At 39.9% G+C, this 20,551-nt stretch overlaps 2 protein-coding genes across 3 annotated transcripts in view; one reads left to right on the forward strand and one right to left on the reverse strand.

Annotated features, from left to right (window-relative positions):
* LOC138039732 (uncharacterized) lies at positions 1 to 7,726 on the forward strand. The gene is made up of 5 exons (XM_068885582.1): positions 1 to 38; positions 916 to 1,214; positions 1,947 to 2,048; positions 3,999 to 4,343; positions 5,133 to 7,726. The coding sequence occupies exons 1-5, from the start codon at positions 1 to 3 to the stop codon at positions 5,369 to 5,371; spliced, it is 1,023 nt and encodes a 340-aa protein (XP_068741683.1). The 3' UTR covers positions 5,372 to 7,726.
* Positions 7,140 to 20,551, reverse strand: part of LOC138041992 (uncharacterized) — a 25,526-nt gene continuing 12,114 nt past the window's right edge. Inside the window, exons 4-8 of one of the 2 annotated variants that reach the window (XM_068887716.1) lie at positions 17,373 to 19,804; positions 16,579 to 16,624; positions 11,061 to 11,306; positions 8,781 to 8,858; positions 7,140 to 8,239 (exon numbers count right to left, since the gene is read on the reverse strand). In XM_068887716.1, coding sequence (XP_068743817.1) covers positions 8,046 to 8,239; positions 8,781 to 8,858; positions 11,061 to 11,306; positions 16,579 to 16,624; positions 17,373 to 19,804 — 2,996 coding nt within the window. In that variant the 3' untranslated portion in view covers positions 7,140 to 8,045. Of the gene's footprint in view, positions 8,240 to 8,780; positions 8,859 to 10,918; positions 11,307 to 16,578; positions 16,625 to 17,372; positions 19,805 to 20,551 lie in introns of those variants that run through there. The other variant, XR_011130909.1, reaches the window with a different exon arrangement.

A 20,551-nucleotide genomic window follows, 5' to 3' on the forward strand; every position in this document is an offset into this window, starting at 1 on the left:
ATGGCGCTACTGCTGTTTGCAGGCCGCATTGGAAGGCAGTGCGTGCAAATTCGATAATTTTTTCAGTTCGTGTTGATTTTCGTTTTATATTTTAAGCATTACTTCAAGATAGTAGCATTTGAATGTACGGTTAATTTGGAATAGTTTTTTTTTTCCCAAAATCGCGTGTTCATAGCGGTTGCTGTTTTTGTTTTTTGCCGTCCAATGTTGAGAGGTACCTCTCGTATCCATTTCCGTACACAATACTGAGGTCCTTCAAGTTATCACTTTATTTACGATATTTAATATAAGGGTGATATTGTTGCTACCACGGAGTTTTCCTTTTGTGCAAGTTCAAGTTCAGAGCTTATTTTGTAGCTTTCTTCAACACATCCGGAAAGAACTTCAAGTTCTTGCCTCGAACCCATGACCATGGGTTCTTGCCCCATGCAAGGAGGCTACTGTAGCCACCAAACTCCACTCTGTCATTTCCACGTCTCATTTGCCAGTTACTCTTAACCACCCCCGATTCCTCTCCCTTTGCTATTTGAAGTGTTCTTTCCTCTGTTTACTAGGGAGGGGTACGGTTATTCGCATCAACTTTATGAGACTGGGCTAAAAAGCTGAGTCCAGTGAGGTACACAATTTATTTCTATCTTAAAACTCGTTGATGCGACAGTAAACCAAAGACGTTGGATTTGACAGAACCAGCGACGTCGCGTTGTTTGAAATTTGGTGTACGATAGTACGGCTGGTTCAGGTTCCGCCAGCTAAAACGTAGCGTACAAATTTAAATCTACTCTGCGCTATATATGTTCTACTCTCAGTTTTCTACATGACACCGACTGGATCTACTGTTTTAGCCCAACCTATTCCAGTAGGCGTATATTGGATGTAGCACTGTATTCACTTTCAACTTTTTTATTTTGATTCCAGCTTCAATAGAAATGACAGCTTAATCTACGTTCTTCCGAGTTCATTACTTCATGTTGTTTGTCCGAACCCAAGCACTGTCCTGAAAAGGACGACAGATAGCGTTTCAAATAAACTTTATCAAAACTTCTGGATTGTACCACGTGAGAGCTATGAACGTTGTGATACGGCAGCTCAAGGGAGCAGACTGCTACTCAAGTGCAACGAACCGCTGAGGCTCAAGTATTTCACGCTGGTGTTTCAGAGATATAGTGCAATTTTCAATCCCGTATATATACCCGGGGAAGAGTATTATTTTATTGGTAAGTAATCCATTAGAAATTATGTAATAAGCTCAATAATGCACGCATTTTCATTGGTTTTCACATATGATCAGTTAGAGAACAGACTCGTAGCTGACGTCATCATCAAAAACTTTTAATTCTTTATTATATAACTGAATCGAAACTGAAGAAACCGATTCCATGTTGCGGTCCACCTGTTCAGTAATAGATCACAGATGACGTCAAAATGTGGTAAGATCATCGGTGACACACTTTTTTTTGTGAGAACTCTTGGCATGGCTGCATCGGGTACACATTGCACTCGATAGCCATAGCGGTCCAGAAAGTTTGCAGTCCTCACTTTGAAGCGAGCTTAAGCAATTTCGAGGCCCAGAATGTCATCTGAAGATCTGTGTTAGCGTTCATAATCATTTCGCTATTTTTCCGGGTTGCTCCTCCAAAGATGCAAATTGTGTACTGCCTATCCAGATATTTATCTGATGTGAATAACGTCGAAATTGAGAGCGAAAACAGATTTGTTGCCGGCTGAGGATTTCGTCCTCTACGTATTGGAATCCGTCATTAACGCCTTCCTTAAAATAGAACGGCACACAAATGTATCAAGAATGTGAAACTCACGTGCGAGGAATGCGGAATGTTCATCTTCAGTCTAATCGACTTCCAACCTCGTTCCCAGGGTCTCTCTTCTCTGCCTCCATTGTCGTTGAGATTGTTTTTATTGTAATAAAACACGTTTACCTTGCATTTCAGCTACCTCAGATGGTACCCAAACATCAGTTTACCGGAAATCAGGGGGAAATTGCAAGCACGCAAATATGAAACTGCGGATACGATTGTGTATAAATCATGAAGGTATTGTATCCTGTAGCGATGGTGCCTCACTAAAATACCTTCAATGATAAGTCAGCTAATGGGATAATTTTGTGCAAGTCGGGAGATGGCACTGACGGGGAGTGGTTTGTTGTGAGCTATGTGCACGGCAGTTAAAAAAAGTACCCATAGGAGCGTATACCGCATCCGTCAGGAATAGGCCACTTCGGAAAATACCATAAGACTTTGTCCGCCCAAATTTTGCTTAAGCATTGTTTCCAGTTTCTCTTGGAACTTACAGTGGTCTCAAGCAGGAGCCCTTGAGTAGGAGGGACCAACTCCCATATATTCCTGTCGCGGTGTTTTCACAGACCGATTCATTTTTAGATTGAATTTCCCGCAAACGAAACTGCCGCGGGAGCACGATGACCAATCACAGGAAACTAACTTGACGTCATAGCGTCACCGAACCGGAACTGCCTTTGTTGTTTTGCGCCAAAGGAAGTCCCAAAATTGATTGGTCTGTAAAAATGCTTGTAAGAGACCTATTCCCACCTTCCCACCTTCTCTCCTTTTACCGTCGTCCGAGCGACCCATGGCCAACTGAATCATAGGCTTTTTTGACATCTATCTGCCATACTGATGTTGCGGTTACCTCTTAAACGGTCATTTACTGCAATTCTTTCGATCAGTAAGTTAGCCATGGTCCCACTGCAACCAGCTCTTGCACCCCTTTGCTGACTTTCCATGAGGTTGTACTTCTCCAGGTGGTCATCATTAATCGGAGCTCTAGAAGCACGCTGTTTACCACGTGTAGATCGTGTTGCGACATGTGACCGGTCTCTGGTTTCACTGCTCAACTCCCGTGGTTTCGGAATCAAGGTTGTCTTTCCTTATGAGAACCATAACGGTTATGTCCATTCTTGGATGAGGCGTCTATGAAGCATTTTCATGAAAAGCATGCGTATATTTTCACCAATAGCAATCCCGACCTATCAGACCCAGGAGAAATCCAGTTTCTTTTCTTTCGTAACACTTGCACTGCTTCATCTGTTCCATCTTTTGTTGCTATCTGGTGATGGAACAGTGGTATCCAGAGCAGTCTCGATTTCGTCTATCCATTCGCAGTAAATGTTTCCAGTATCAATATTAAGTAAACTCCACAGGGGTCACTTGTTAAGATGTCTCGATTCCTCAGCTTTCTGTCTTCTGTCCGTAGATCTTTTCATTTTCCTTAGCTCGCACATCTCTCTTTCCATGTAATTAACCAAAGACGCAGCATGAGATGGAACCACATTCTTGGATAAGTAGATGTAGATTATTTCTCTCTTTCTTTCTGAATTTTCTATTTCCCTGCAATCTTTCTTAATCTCTTTTTTTCAATTGAGATCTTTTGTAATTCTTCAGATTGATGAGCAAACTCTTCCTCCAGCTTATGAGAGATTTTTGTCTCCCCTGTCCACTTCCGTTTTTTTTTTAAATGGATCCAGCACAGGGTCATCTTGTCCCATCATCATCATCATGTTAGTCCCTTCCAATTCAATGTATTCGCTGGATTCAATACCCGGATCACGCCATGTAGGGTCAATGATGGTTTATTTCTTTCCTCAAAAACGTACAATATGATTAAATTTGTTCAAAATTGTGGCCAGTTTAAAAATTTTAACATTGTTTGCACCAAAATTCACTCAAATTAGTGCCAAATGATGACTTAACAATAATGAACTTTATTTACACAAATCAAATCAAATGTTGGATTTTGAGGAAAGGGGAAAACCGGAGAACCCGGAGGAAAAACCATCGGAGCAGAGTATAGAACCAACTAACACAACCCACATATGACGCCAAGTCCGGGATTCGTGAGTGAGTGCTCTCTCCACTGCCCGAGTCTGGGATTTGGAGGTGTGTAAACGGTTTGGTGTTCACTCTAACCAAACCGTTTGTCTGATCACTGTGACTTTTTCCTTATCATGATTTTTTCTTATTTTCAAGATCCCAACTGCTTCCCCCTAGCCACAGCAACCACGAGAACAAGAAGTAAAACAACAACGAGGCCAGCGAAGATGACAACAAAGCCAACAACGGGAAAAAGTAGCACCGATAATACAAGGAAATCTACGATCTTATATTTCTCTTCAAGCTCCGTAACTCCACATATAACAAACGCAACAACGAATGCGCCAAGCAGGCTTGTCCAGTGGTGGTCAAGGTTACCAACAAGCCAGATAATCTCAAGTGCGATCACGGCGACAACAGAATTGGTCACGCAAGTACCTGTGGCACATGCAAGCTCAAATGATGAGCCAGATGAGCATCACAGTGGCCTTTTAGAAGCAGGTAAATTTCAGTCATCACTGCCCAACCCCAAATAAATCTCCTTTTAACCGACTAATGACGGCTCGATTATTTTCTACGTGAACCGTCGATGACAGAACCAGTCATCCACCGCGCACCGGTGGCTCAGTTGGTTGAGCATCGGGGCTGCCGTGCGGGAGTTCAACTCCGGCCGGACTAACACTCGGGCTCTTTAAATAACTGAGGAGAAAGTGCTACCTTTGTAATTTCATCTGCAAATGGTTAGACTTTTAAGTCTTCTCGGATAACGACGATGAACCGTAAGTCCCGTCTCACAACCCCTCAATGTTCATAATCCTTTGGGACTGTGGACGTAAAAAAACCCACACACTCGTCACAAAAAGTAGGGCATACACCTTATTCCAAAATGGCCGCGATTTTAGTATTATTTTGTTTCCATGCAAATTGGCCCTTTTGGCCTCGTTCAAAGTTAAATATTTTTTTGAATTTTACCTTTGAAAGCGAGGCCAGAAGGTTGCATAGAAACAAAAGAATACCAAAATGGCGGCCATTTTGGAATAAGGTGTATGTAGTTCCCGGTGTGCCTGTGGTGTATCATTGTTGGGAGGGTAAATGCTCGGAGATACTAGCTACATGAGGATAATTCGACATTAAATAATTAAAAGGTAGGAGATATGACGAGGAGGAGTTTTAAATAAAGTACCTTGTAACGCGTAGCCTCTTTCCCTTCCCATGTAAAGTCTACATTGCACCAATCCATGAGATTTGCAATGTTATAATATATTCACCGTTTGGGCATTTTTTCTTCAGTTTCAGGTCTCAACTGGATCATTATAATTCCGTTGATGGCCTGTCTACTTCTCTCTCTGATAGGCAATATCATTCTAATTTGCCGTTTAAGAGTTCGGCCACATGAATACCAGCTCCCGGAAAAAGACCATAAAACGATTGAAGCTACTTCCATCAAACGTTCAGGGCCGATTTTAGTGGAAGCGCAGGAGGAAAAAAAGTTATTGTTTAGAATAATGGAAGATGCAACGAACGTTTGATGAAAACAAAGAAGACATGACAAGTTTGTTTACCTTCCCATCCTGCGATGTATGTATTTTATTATTGCAGAGGAGAAATTCAATTGGGAGAGGGGCGAGGAAACTTGCCGGCCGACTAACCGATAACCTCGTGTTGACACTTATTACGAGATGGACGAGGGAATTTGTCGACTTACTACTGACCCGGAATGGCAACGGATGACCCCGTGTTGACACAGACCTGGCTGCCTTTGATATTTAAACTGGTTAATAATAAGAGCAATGGCTAGGTATCAAAACCAGATAGGACAAGTTAATTTATTTTACTCAACTCATAAATGCACATGATAGAGAATAATTAAGATAAACAGACATCAAGATCATTATTACAGGAATAGTGAAATTAATATTAATTGACATAGTCATCCGAATAGTGGCGGGTCACATTTGGAAAGGGAAACATTAGAAGTCCCTGCTCAACCGATGAACAACCAAGTCAAACGTTTCCCCTGTATCTGAAATAACAGTTTTTAAGAGTGATAAGGAAGGAGACACTTTTGGTGTCGTTTATTTATCTATAGCACAGTGACATATACACTGACCTGTGACCCGTGACCTGTTTTTTAGACCTGCTGTCCAAATAGTAGTGGAAACTTTCACATAACATCAGTTTCAAGGTTCACCAAGTCGCTCTAATTGTTACTTTGGGTAACTAAGTAGTTACAACTGCAACTATCAGCAGAGTCAACTTCCAAAAGTATTTTTTTAAATCAAATTTGTTTACATTTTTTCAAAGAATGCGTTTTTATCGAATTTTAGAAATTTGAAATTGGAAATAAGTGATTCTAAGACCATTTTTCTATTTAACAAACGTCTTTTTTGAACATTTTTAACAAGTTCGGTTGCAATCTTTAGTTGGAGTGGAAGTTCTCTTTAAGACGACAAGTCGCTTGCACGACAAAAGTTAAGAAAACAATTGTACAGTATGGCGTTTTGTACATTTGTTTGACGTTATCTGTAAGACAACGACGAAAAATGCAAGGTTTGGTGAAGGAAGTTGCAGCTTACAACATTAAACCTTGAATCTTTTTTTTTGGCTTAAACAGTGTTCGTACGGGATTTGTTAACTGTAACTGTCTTGCCCCATGGTTGCTACTATGGGACAATACTGCTGCAATGACGAAAATATCCAGGTTTTTCGTTAGCGCTGCTGTGATCGTTGCTAAAGCACTATTAAGCTCTATTGACCTAGTGCGCAGCTTGGAAGATCAATGATGTAAGGAAAAAAGAGAAAGAGCAAACTACTGCTGCAATTTGCATGCAAACCATTAACTATGTTTGCCATTGAAACACCAACTGGCCTTGACTGGCACTTGTTGCATTTGTATACGAAAAACATTGATGATATTTCATTTCACTGCGTCACCAGATGGTAACCAAGATAGATAGATAGATAATTTTATTGTCTCCAAACTTGCGGCCAGTAGGCTTAATTATGCTAAGGCTTACAAAAAATGTCCTAATAAATAACGCGATAAAAGGATAAAATTTCCAAAAGTTACTGTTAATTAAAATAACTATGTTTTAATAGACTACAAAATTCTAGAGGCATGGCTCAGTATGAAACTGTTCAAAACACCAAGGATTTGGTTTCATGAATTGGACGGGAAATCGTCTTGGAATAGTACGCATGTGCATTAGTCGTAGTCACAGTTAAAGATCGCTTGGCAGTTAAATTAAGATATGCTCAGGGAAACTGTTGATACGATTAAGCGCTCACTGGCGAATAACATTTTTATACATTGAGAGCACGATAGGACAACATCAATTGCGTGTATTATATACTCAAAAGAATGTCGCGTTTCTGATTGGTCAATGGCGAATGCATAAATAGGTTACAGAGTGCAATACGAAAGTTGCTATGGAGTAATTTTGTGGAGTAAATCGTATGAACTCCTGCATTTCAGGATTTATGGTCACTCGTGATGTTTTGAAAGTTCTCGAATTGCAGAACTTTCAAAATACCACTCGTGCCCATAAGACACGAAATGCACTCGCGTTCATACTATACTTACTGCCTCGATTCCTTTATATAGGACACTTATTTTTTGTCCGGAACAAATAGTTACTACTGAACAAAACAAAAGCTGTGTTAGTGATATCTTTTATGGCAATATCAAGCAACTTTGTCGGAGTAAGGCTTTTTACTCGTTCTAACGCTGCAAATACTCTCGTATTTTTTTGTTTATATGTTACAGATATATATTTGAAATCAGATACTTTATAAAAAGCATTGTACATATTGTTTATTTAAAGAAATGAAATATTGTGAGACATGTCCATTTGCACTTTGAAAAATTAAAGTTGAGCACTGATCATCTGATTCAGCTGCCTGTACTTCTCCAGTTGCACAGAACAACTGAGGAGGACTCAGGCGTCTAATTTTCGTTGTTGCTCCAAGTCACGAGGCGAAATTGTCTAGAAGAACCTACAAGTTATTTGAAACTGCGTAACCATAACGACACTATCAAGGTAACTTTGGAAAAAACATGCATGTGAATTGCAACAACTATTTCAAGTAGTACTGGCGCTAAAAGTAAGATAATGTGACGAGCGGAAACGAAAATAGTGACACAAATACTTAAGCACGATTGCTTAAACGGATTGCACTTTGGAGCTCTGAGGTCGGAATGGGTCACAGCGTATCGGCCAGCACAGGTAGCCCAGCATCAGTTAAAGCATCGTATAGATCGTCCACGCTAATGTCGCACCGCTGACTCACAGTAGCCAGTGCAGCATCACATGGATTCATAGTTCGCTTGTCAAGATACCGGATCTCTTTTGGACTGAAACCCAGTCTCTCAGCAACATCCTTCCATTCCTCTCCACCTGCAACACAATAATCAGACACGTTTATTGGAGTTCAACGAGTCTCTCATCATCATTTTCTCAGGCACTCTTTTGTCAGCTATAGATAGTAGTGTGCCAAATACTATCACTTCTGACTCTTGTAGAGATTATATAAAAATATATTTGGAAGGAGGATATGAAACACGGATGGGTTAGGGTACACTGGACTAATTTGACAGAAGTTATAATGTGCATTAATACTTCATGAGGGAAACAGCCAATCAAGTCACCGATAAAACGTCACGTGCATGAGCTTTTAAAACTGATGAAACTCCTCCTTACAATTCTTTTTTTAAGCATACTAATAAGGCATAGCTCGCTTTTCTTGTATGCTAATATTCTCCTCTCACAATTTAAACCTTTGTTCCGACTCCAGAGGGGGTGTTTTTGAATTTGTTCAATAAACTCTCAGGTCATGTTTTAAAACCTGATAAAGCACTCCTGCTTGTTTATTAAGCAGTACATAACTCATTCAAATTATTGAAAGCCCGCTCCTTTTTACATTGTGGGTACAACTTACTGCTCAAGTCGATTGTAAGTTCTCGCATCTTGCAAACAGGGATGTTGCGAATGTCAAGGTTTCCTGGTAGCAAAGGTCCTGTAAATAAAAGTGAACGAGCCACGGTTACCAGATAAAGTTTCCAGAAAAGGTTACGCAAAAACAGAAGGCACTGAGTTGGGAGGTATTGAACTGCAGCGTTCCATAATTTTTATAAGTAAGGGAGGAAGGGGGGGGGGGGGGGGTGATGTAGAACATTTGAGGGGTCACCCAGACTTCATGCCAGCAATGGCCCTTTAGCTCACGCGAATTATTTTGTAATGTCGTGCCCCGTTTTGAGGTCTTTTACTTTTTTAACCTTTGGTAATAAATTTTGTTCAAAGATAACAAAACACGCTCTTGACTAAAACTCGCTCGTTTCTTCTTTAAAGGGGTTATGTCACTTAAAATGATATAATTCCACGATTTGGGGTGCAGGAATGGCGCAGTGATGAGAGCATTCGCCTCCCACCAATGTGGCTCGAGTTCAATTCCCAGACTCGGCGTCACATGTGGGTTGAGTTTGTTGGTTCTCTACTCTGCACCAAGAGGTTTTTCTCCGGGTACTCTTGTTTTCCCATCTGCTCCTGAACACTTGTCTTGATTTGCGTCAATTGTTAATTTCAGTTTACAGTGTCCCCAATTAGTGCTCCAGCGCTAGAACGACTAGACACTTAATAAATTGCTTTCCTTTCCTTTTTTCTCCCAAATACCCAAAAAGTAGAATGAAACATTGCAATAACCACTTAAAACAATTGAACAACGTAAATTAAAGAAATACTGCAAAAGGAAAGAGAAGCATGGCCGGACATAAATGTACAACACTGAAACGGATTACATTTGGGTAATCTTGAAAAACGTCGGCCCGACGTTTATGCCACATACTAAGGAAACACTGAACATGTTGTTTCCGCTTCATAATTTCTCTTCTTTTCAGTCTAATCTGATGACAGGTCAAGTCTTTTTTCGGTTAACGGTTACACCAAATGGTATTGCAAAAGCCGGGAGTTACAGTGTAGCACTTTTTTTTCGCGGAGTTTAAATTGCATAAAACACAAACTTTTTTATAACTTGTTCGAAAGAGCTTTCAAAATGATGAAGAACGGCGTTTACTTTATTGTGATAGCACTCTTGGTAGCCGAGTTATTCAAGATTTTGACTTATGCAAATTGATTGACAGGTTTTTTTACAAATGGTAATAGAAGTTGAAAATAGTCTTGCTGCTTGAAAAGTAAACCGCAAAAATTAGTTCGTTTTTTTACCTGAAAACTGTGCAGAGGTGAGTACAAAATAAATGTAAATTGCCAGACAACTGAGATGCGACTTCAGTAAACAATGTGACGCACTCAAGGCTTCCGGTTCCTTTTAAACCCCGACAGAATTTGCCATTTGGTTTCAGTCTTGTATATAACACCACAGTTAGCCAAATAACATTAGAAACAAAGCTCACTTTGTGACATCAACGGCGAAAGATGAAATTGTTGTCGAAGACCATTACTGATCGCTTTGTTCTACTGTGTCCACCTGATAAAATCTATGCATTTCTAGTACACCCTCAGACTTACCAAACATACGCGCAGAAGACTCGACACACAAAGACACTACTTAGCAGGGGAGGGACAGGAAAGACTTCTCATGACACGGAAAAAAATAAAATTACAAATTACAAAAACGACGAAATAAAACCTAGTAAAAAGTCGAGAAGTAATGTCAAGATATGGCGGCAAAGTACATTACAAGAGGAAGAATTCCCCGAATAAATTCAATTGTTACTCCAAAAAGCTGCCAATAATATTTTTCCGGAACATAAATTGACGATACAGAACGCTGCGTGATGTCCAGTATGCCGTTTTAAAATTATAGTTAATTAATAAATCTTCCCCGGAACTGAAATAAACGCTGGATCACTTCTGTAATGACAAATACATTTTTTTTAAAAAGTAGTTTCAATAGTTGACTTTCGCCACGGAAAGAAATAAGGTAAATCGAGATAACAGTATACCGGTTACAAGTAATTCTATTCTTCCTTGTCAAGTATTAAATTAATTCTGTTTTGACTGAATTTGCTCAATTTCCTGAATTCAACATAAAACCTTCAAAGTTAACACCTGTGGCTCTACCTGTTTGCTAGGAATACGTTTCTTCGTTGCTGCCTGTGGCTCAAAATGGCCTTTTGCCGAGTCATGCCCCGATGGAAGAGTAAGTTAAACTAACCTCGTGATGGGTCCCGTCTCAGTGACCAATCACTGTTTACAAACTCACCAGTTGTCCCTGCGGGTGTAATTTCTCTCGAGTGCTTGACAACCTCAATTCTGTTTGAATCCTTTGCTCTCTTTGCTAGACAACGGATCGTTTTCTTTGTTTCTGGGTTTGGTTGCTCCAAACACGTTTCGTCCAAATTCAGACTTTCTTTCAGCTGAAGTACAATTTCTTTTGGATCACATGAACGCGACGTAAGCGATTCGACAACATTACCAGGAAGCTGAGCGAGCGAATTGTCTTCACTCTCTAAGGAAAAGTAAGAGATAAACCTGATTGACTTTTTATTTACACTACGTTGCTGTATTTACAATCTCCTTTAACAATGTTTTGTTGCTCAGCGTTCGTTGGGAACATTTCTGTAATGATCAGAGCCGAAAACGTACAGTACACTACAGTTTACTGTATAGGATCCACCGTTGATGAAGCATGTAACCTACTAAATAACGCACTGAATGAGCTTAACAAATGGTGTATGACTAACTCATTAACACCGCACTCTTCAAAATGTAAAGTGGTCACGTGTTGTTCCACCGGGAACTGGTCCACTCCCTTTGATCACCATTGGGAATATCAACGTTGCATGGGTCTATTTTACAAGACTGCTGGGCATTACTATCGACAGAAAGCTTACTTGGGCGAATCATCTTAAGGAATTAAGGAACAACTTTGTCAAGAAATTGAACTTATTGAAAAAGTGTTCTTTTCTTAAGAGAAAATCACTTCTTAACCTATACTTTAAGGTTATTCTCCCTTCAGTAACATACGGCATCGCTATCTAGGGGAACTGTAACAACCTGGATTATATCAAATCCCTGCAAGCCCTGCACTGTGGTGCCGGAAGGCTAATTTTTAATTTGCCGCGAGACACACCATCAGTACAAGTTATGGAACTCACACAATGGGACTCGATTTATGATGTGTATAAACGAAGTCTTGTCAAACTAATCTATAACATATGAATGAAGGGGTAGTTTCTAAAGAAACTGTGGTGCTGCGTCGGTGGGGAAGTAGTATACAAAAATTTGGTTTTATCAACGGAGTTGATAATGTAAATTAGCCACCGTACAGAGATTCTAAAAGCTGACGTTTCCAGCGTTAGCCCTTCGTCAGAGCGAATCGAGGGATTATGGGTTACGTGTAGTTTTTATAGTAGAGTAGGAGCTACGCTATCGGTGGTAACATGGCAACGTGAAAAATAGGAATATATTAGTTAAATGAAAAGCGTTCGTTAATACCGTGAGGATTAAGGGTGCCGATTTGAAAGATGAATTTTTGTTCCAGATTCTTGCGGCTTTCCGTCGTACCTAGATGTAGGGAAAGGCCGCAGATAGCCATGTGTTTTTTGGAGTTGTTAGGCAGATTAAAATGGCGAGCAAAGGGCTTAGATGCATCTTTGTCATTCTTCTCAACATCGCGAAGGTGTTCGCGGAATCGGTCACCTAGTCGTCTACCTGTCTCGCCAATGTATAATTTATTGCGTAACGTACAGGTTATGCAATAAAAGACATTTGCGGAGGTACATGTGAAACGATCGGTGATCTTAACAGATCGCTTAGGTCCCGATATCTTGCTAGTATTAACAATGAAAAGACAAGTTTTGCATCGTGAGCGCGCGCATTTGAAAGTGCCGGGTTGCTCGTTAGTTTTGAGCGCGCTTCTAACTAAAAAGTTGCCTACGTTTTTGTCGCGTTTGAATGAAACAAGTAGAGGTTGCGAAAAGATTCTACCAGTCTCGGGACCATTTTGGAGTAATTTAAAATTACTAAGAATGATGCTTTTGACTGCGTGATTATCAGGATGGAAAGTGAGGGTGAATGGAATTCTGTCATTCTGATCTTTTTGTGACGTTTGTAGTGACGACTGTCGATCAAATTGTTGGGCGTGATGATGGCCCACTTTGACCACAGAGGCAGGATAGCCACGTTTTTCGAACAACTTGCACATCTCCTCTGAATTGCTTGAAAAATCGGAGTCATCACTACATAGACGTCGAAGTCTAAGAAATTGAGAATAAGGGATGAAGTTCTTGACATGTGATGGATGTGACGATGAATACAACAAATAACTGTGTGAATCAGTAGGTTTGTAGTGCACACTAGTACATAGCACCTTGCCTCTAATAGAAACTTTGATATCTAGAAAAGCCAATGAAGTTTCCGAAATTTCCCATGCAGGTATATTTAAGAGCCGGATGAAAAGAGTTGACGGAGGTTATAAATTGATCGAGTTCTTCTCTGCTGGATGAAATAGCGCCGATGCACTCGTCGATGTAGTGGCCGTAGAGTTCAGGTTTGGGGCCGTTGTACTGATTAAAAAATTGGTGTTCAACATATCCTACAAAAAGATTAACATAGCTACAATCATAGACAAAAGTAGTTGGGAAGGTTATGTAAATGAACCACACCAGAGCTGTATTTCAACCCGCTTCTGTTAAAACTCAAAAGAAAAAGTTTCACTTTTTCGTACATAGCCCCCCTCCCCCCTATTCAATGTTGGAAGGCAACTCAACAATTTCCCACTGAAACCATTCAGTTTTACACAACATTGAAGGAGGGGGAGGGGAGAGAAGCAATGAAGACTTCAAAAGTGCTAACCTTCCCAACAGTTTTGTCTAGGATTGTATGAGAGTAGGAAATCTGCTTTGAACGCTTATAACTCTCGTAGTATTTGACATGTGGCTTCCATTTCTTATTCTGGACATGTTCTTATAATGTACTTTCCAATGCATAAATAAAATCTCACAATACTGAAATTTGGTTAAAATCATCGTTTTACGATTTGGATTTCAGACTTGCGTGACGCTTCATAACGTTACTCCGCACTCCGTTCTGTTGCGAAAACGTTTACTAAGAATGTCATAAAAATACATTTTTGTTGTTTCATGTTTCATATTCGTTAAAAGAAAGCTTTCTTATTTTGAGGACGTTGGAAGAATGCCAAAAACTGATTTATTTCAATCGATTTAGCAAGAAATGGTGCGAGCAGTGCAAGAGCACTTACATTACTCTCGACATCACTCCAAACATTACTCCATTTTCGAAGCCTAAAATAATGCCTTTACAGCACAGCTACAGATAAAATATTGAAACTGGAGTGTAAAGGGTTTCAAAGGAAATAGTAGTAGGACTTTTCATGGTCATTTCAGCTTTATTTTAGGTAAATTGCAACATTACTCCATAAAGAGAGCTTAAATTGAAATAATGTATCTAATTAACCTTTGTGTATACATGGTTTCAATGGAGTAATGTTGAAAATAAGTAGATACAATAGCTTTTGTCCGTAATGAGAAAAACATTGTACGTGTTCCAGTATGCTTTACATATAACTACGTTATTGTTGCAAAATATCACATTCACTAGGCATATATTTTGCATTTTCTTATGGAGTAATGTAATGGAGTAATGTTCACATACATGTTTACTGTTCCCAAAATAGGTCAATGATTGACAGGCCATCCTAGTCACGCTAAAAGAAGTAATCACTGTTAATTTACTTATTTAATGTGACTCCGTGATCTGTTTGAAATGCATATGACGTTTTTAAAAGGCGCTGCTCTCAACTTGGCAAAGTGCAACTGACATTGTAAGAGTTTAGTACGTGAACTCGTTTGACCTTTCAAGACCAGCTTTTTGGCTTTAATTAACTATCATTTAGTCTCCTCCCCTTTCTGTTCATTTACGAAGCAATTTTCATCATTTTAGTAGCTCTACAACTTGATACCGTATTGAGACACCAATGCAACATGACGTCCTAACACATGTAATGAAAGTTGAAAACTTAACCAGATAAACGCCTAAAATTCATGATAACATGGCAAAAAGCAGTTAAATGTTAAAGAAAACACTAATTGTGCTTGTTTTTCAAAGGAAGTGTAAACGCTAAGGAAAAAGTCGTCTTTCCAATTTAAGACCACACCCTGAATTTTCAGACAATCATAAACAAAAGTAGTTGAGAAGGTTATATAAATGATCCCCACCAGAGATGTATTTCAACCCGCTTCTGTTAAAGCTCAAAAGAAAAAGTTTCACTTTTTCGTACATAGCCCCCCTCCCCCTATTCAATGTTGGAAGGCAACTCAACAATTTCCCACTGAAACCATTCAGTTTTACACAACATCGAAAGAGGGGGGAGGGGAGAGAAGCAATGAAGACTTCAAAAGTGCTAACCTTCCCAACAGTTTTGTCTAGGATTGTAGGTCTCTGTGGTCAAAGCGGGCCATCATCGCGCCCAACACTTTGATCGACAGTTATCACTACAAACGTCACAAAAAGATAAGAATGACAGAATTCCATTCACCCTCACTTTCCATCCTGATAATCACGCAGTCAAAAGCATCATTCTTAGTAATTTTAAATTACTCCAAAATGATCCCGAGACTGGTAGAATCTTTTCGCAACCTCCACTTGTTTCATTCAAACGCGACAAAAACGTAGGCAACTTTTTAGTTAGAAGCGCGCTCAAAACTAACGAGCAACCCGGCACTTTCAAATGCGCGCGCTCACGATGCAAAACTTGTCTTTTCATTGTTAACACTAGCAAGATATCGGGACCTAAGCGATCTGTTACGATCACCGATCGTTTCACATGTACCTCCGCAAATGTCATTTATTGCATAACATGTACGTTATGTAATAAATTATACATTGGTGAGACAGGTAGACGACTAGGCGACCGATTCCGCGAACACCTTCGCGATGTTGAAAAGAATGACAAGGATGCATCCAAGCCAGTCGCTCGCCATTTTAATCTGCCTAACCACTCCAAAAAACACATGGCTATCTGCGGCCTTTCCCTACATCTAGGTACGACGGAAAGCCGCAAGAATCTGGAACAAAAATTCATCTTTCAAATCGGCACCCTTAATCCTCACGGTATTAACGAACGCTTTTCATTTAACTAATATATTCCTATTTTTCACGTTGCCATGTTACCACCAATAGCGTTGCCCCTACTCTACTATAAAAACTACACGTATTCTAACCCATAATCCCTCGATTCGCTCTGACGAAGAGCTAACGCTCGAAACGTCAGCTTTTAGAATCTCTGTACGGTGGCCAATTTACATTATCAACTCCGTTGATAAAACCAAATTTTTGTAATCTATAACATAGTCAGAGATAATATGCCCGCAATGATTTCGGATTTAGTTGTATGGCGTAATAGGTCCGTATAACCTAAGAGGACATTATAAGGCCGTCGTTCCACGATTTTCCACTTATTTCATGAAAAATTCTGTTTGTGACAGAGGAGCTGCACTGTGGAAATGTGTTTCAGAATATTTTTATGATTCTTGTAATTTTAAACAATTTATTCAAAGGCAAAATCTAGGCCGATGTTTAGGGAAATCAGATTTGCGATAATGTAAATTAATTTCCTATCTTTCATTCATTTTTCAGTAGGTAATTAGATAATCAGATAAATAATTACATACACGACCCCTCAAGCATGTAGTGCTTAAACTCTAATCGTGTTTTTAAATTAAGGATTTTACTTACTTTACTTTACACCAGAAACTTACCTATACCATAGGATAACAGTCTCCCATCAATCGCATCAGTTGCTTTCTATATATAATTCAAAGGGAATAGAGAACACGAAGAAAAGCGTTGGAAAAAAAAGGAAATAAAATGGAAATAAAGTCAAAAGATGGAACAAAATTGGTCGTTGTTTTAAAATCTTATAATGGTCTGAACATGAAAAGAAATCATAATTATCGTTAATTATAATAAGGAAAAAGCGAGAAGCTGAAATTTTACGTGATACAGACATCGACGATCGCCAGTAGGCAAATACGCGAGCAGCAGAGGAGAGCTCTTTCGTTCTAGGGCCAGAATAAGGTGGACTGTCAACAGGAAAAAACATGTTAACGGTCTTGGTATGAAAACCGCCAGAACAATCAGGACGTGATCAGGACTTCACCGCGCGGATGAGAGGAGACCTGAGAAGGACTGTTGTTGGTGACATTGACTGACGTTTTCATAACCTAAGAATAGGTCATGCCCATCGTCAAGTGATTTTGGTAGAGTAAGTGAACGGTATAGGCCTTCCGAATTTCATGTTCTACCACTACAAAATAGTGATTGTGTACGCAAGGCATGGAACGACTTCTACACTATCAAAACAGATTCCATAGCCAGTTTACTTCAGCTTTGGCTTATGCGCACTAGAGACCATTTCAAGTTCGTGACTTTCTAGCATGTCTCATGTCCTAGGTCCGTTTTAAGCCTTTGGTCCAAATAAGCAAAAAATTAAGTTAATCTCCTAACAGCCAAACACCTCATTACACTAAAAATTATTGTAAGCGGCAATTACCTCTTCAGGAGGGCGTGAAAACCAAGCTGCAAACTCCTCGACGCAAACTTTGTTATTAATTGCAGCCGCCGACCTGTTGCATGTAATAAACAGATCGGCGCTTTGCAACTCAGATTCAGATAAGAAATGAAGACATTCCTCTTGCTCACAACCTTCTTTGTGGTGAGTGCGACAATACGTGATCAGTCTTCCATGACAACAGACCGGGCAAACGACTCCAGCTTCATATCTCATTCGCTTCATCCAACAGAATTCTTTACGCATACACTCGAGAACCAAAACGAGCTGTCTGTAAACAGCGCCAGCGCAGAACATTTCAAATGAATTGTGTTGAACTCCACACGAAATGTTTAGCTTTGACTGAAGATCACCTTTCTGATTAGGAGTGACATTGCCTCTGTGGACAACGACTTCAATGAAGGAGGTATTGCACAAGAGTACAACAGAGCAATTTTCGTCCCCGGCAGCGTAAAACCTGGCAAAGTTCTTAAACAACTGAGGATGCAGTGAACTCCAAAATACTTCATTTTGGCCCCACTGAAAGAACTGTAACACGAGCCGCGGAAACAAGCTCGACGTAACTTGTCCAGATTCAAACTTGAGGAATAGAGAAGGTAGTTCTGCAGAGGCAATCAACTCGGTGATGTCCTGTGGTGGGTGCGACATTAACATGGATGGCACCAAGTATTGCTTATCACAGGAATCATCTGACGAAGGCCAAGAGCATAACAAGCTAAATTTCTCCATAATTGCAATGAGCGTTTCGAAGGTTTCATGCTGTTTTATCAATGGGCCCCACACATGCTGTAGCAGCTTTTCTACCATGATTCCTTCTCTCTCGAGCTTGAGCCACAACTCTTTAAACTCTTTCTCTTGATGATTGTAACGCTCAACAGTTATCACTTTCTTGAACACATCAATCAACCACTGAGGATCCAAGACAACCAATTTGCTTAATTCAGGAGTGTCATCAAAATGCATCAAAATTCTTTGATCATGCAAAAAGTCAAGCAATGTTAAAAATTCTTGTTGGTCGTGAATATGGCACACTTCAGATGCGATTCGTTTCGCATGCTCAAAATAAATCCATCTATGGCCTTCATCCAAGGTACCTTGAAGTGCTTTCTCATACCTTAACCACTTGACTGGAATGACCTCCTTCAACTGTGGCAGCTCCTTGGCAACTGCTACAATGCTCTCTCGTAAGCGCACCACTTCTGGACACTCTGATTCAAGGCCTGCCTTTGTGTTATCCACTACAAAGACATCATACAACTGAGTCATGTATGGTTTGGTCTCTAATGTTCCAAACACTTCAACGGCCAGGTCAAAAGGATTATTCCCACCACAAGGTTCATCAGCATGCGAGCAAACTAAGAAAACAGGGGGAAGTTTTTTGGGAATAACTACGGATGTCGACGTCGTTGAATACTCAGCATGATCTTCATCTGGACTGGAGAGTGATGCAACTGAAGTCATCCAGTAGTCCAGATAATCTTGGTTAGGTCTTGTGCTCAACTTGTCTTCAGTTTTCTTGAACACTCCTTGCTTTTTCACGGGCTGCGCTCTTTCATAAGGGTCTCGACTAAGGTCATAAACCAGCAGGTAAATTGCTTTTGACGTCAGAAAAAGTGGGTGAGTCTCATAGTAAACGGACTCTCCGGCAAAATCCCAAAAAACCGAATAGACATCCTGTTCATCTTCGATCTTGTAAGCTTCCTCTTGCAATTTCTTAATCAAGATTTCTATCTCTTCAGGTATATCAGATGAGGCAAGAGGATTACTACTTTCTTTCGAATGTGATTCAAGAGACTTGCTATCGGCTGAAGTTTCAAAAGCGTGCCTATCGTCACTTAAGTCTGTCACGGTAGTTCTGGATTTCTTCAAAGAGTTTTCACGATCTTTTGTGGTTTCAAATTGTGTACTTATTGTAAAATTTGCGGATGAATCATCTTTATCATGAATTCGTGATTTAGACAACGTTGAAGGATTCTTGGGAAGCTCGTTGCTTTTATTTACCCCTTGTGCCACTGCTTCAATCATGGGAGATTTTTCAGAATCGGCCGAGTTGACGACAATAGATTCTTCAGAAAATAATTCTTGTTCCTTTAGATTTTCAACAACCAGACGAGCTAAATTATGCTCATAGGTTGTCATCACCTGATCGTTTGCTACTTGATCCGTCTCTCCAATCTTCCAAATCTCAGAGGTGACTTTAAAGTAAGACGGATCAACATCAATCCCAACAGTGCTGCTCTCATCAGGATTGAACCGTATTCCCCTAAGTGACTTCTTCAGGCTCGTCTTTCCTGAGCGGTCCTGTCCAATCAACATAATTGGGATCCTTCTTACATGCGTCTTTCCTTCTGTAAGAGCCTTGTTATATGCCTCCAAAGCCTTGGGACCACGTAAATTAATTTCAGGAGGAGTCACTGTAAAGACAACGAATCAGTGTCTAGCAAAATAGCAGACAGCCTGAAAACACACTTTTTCACTTCTTCAAATGCAAAACCGAAATGAACAAGTGATTTTTAGTGGAAAAGGTTGGGCAAATTTCAATGACCAATCACCGTGTGTGGTGTCATCTTTCCCATAAATATATTCTAAATATATTCTAAATCTGATTCACTCGAGGTAAATATTCTGCCACTATTCACCCAGATTGAAAAGAAAAATTGTTTTAGTATATACGCATGAAATCTCAACAAATTGCAGAAGAAAACCATCCAAAGTCGATTTAATTGAAGACATCTCAATTCATGCGTGGAAAACGTGCAAGCGATTCAGAAATGCTGGCGAGTTTACGACGGCCATTTTGTTTTGCTTGGATCACGCATTATTCCCTCCGTAGGGAGTGAATTATTGCCCAATTACTCCGAGAAGCGAATCAATCAGCTTGCTTGAAACACCAAGATCACTGAGGGAGTATATACTAAATGTGTTTAGTTATCTTCTGTCTGCCGCAATTCACCTCGATTTCAACGAATAATTGTTAAATATTTGAAGTGCGGGTCATAGACGAAAGAGGAAGGTGATCCCCGCACTAATCTGGATAATTTAAGCAATTGTCTCCTGTACACAGCTAAAAAATTCAGGTGGATTCAGTGGCATTTGTACCAATCGCCTCTGAAATGCAAGTGTAATGCTCTGAGAGACAATTACTTAAATTGTCGAGATAG

This window comes from Montipora capricornis, chromosome 3 (assembly GCF_036669925.1).
Source record: "Montipora capricornis isolate CH-2021 chromosome 3, ASM3666992v2, whole genome shotgun sequence".
Lineage (NCBI taxonomy): Eukaryota > Metazoa > Cnidaria > Anthozoa > Scleractinia > Acroporidae > Montipora > Montipora capricornis.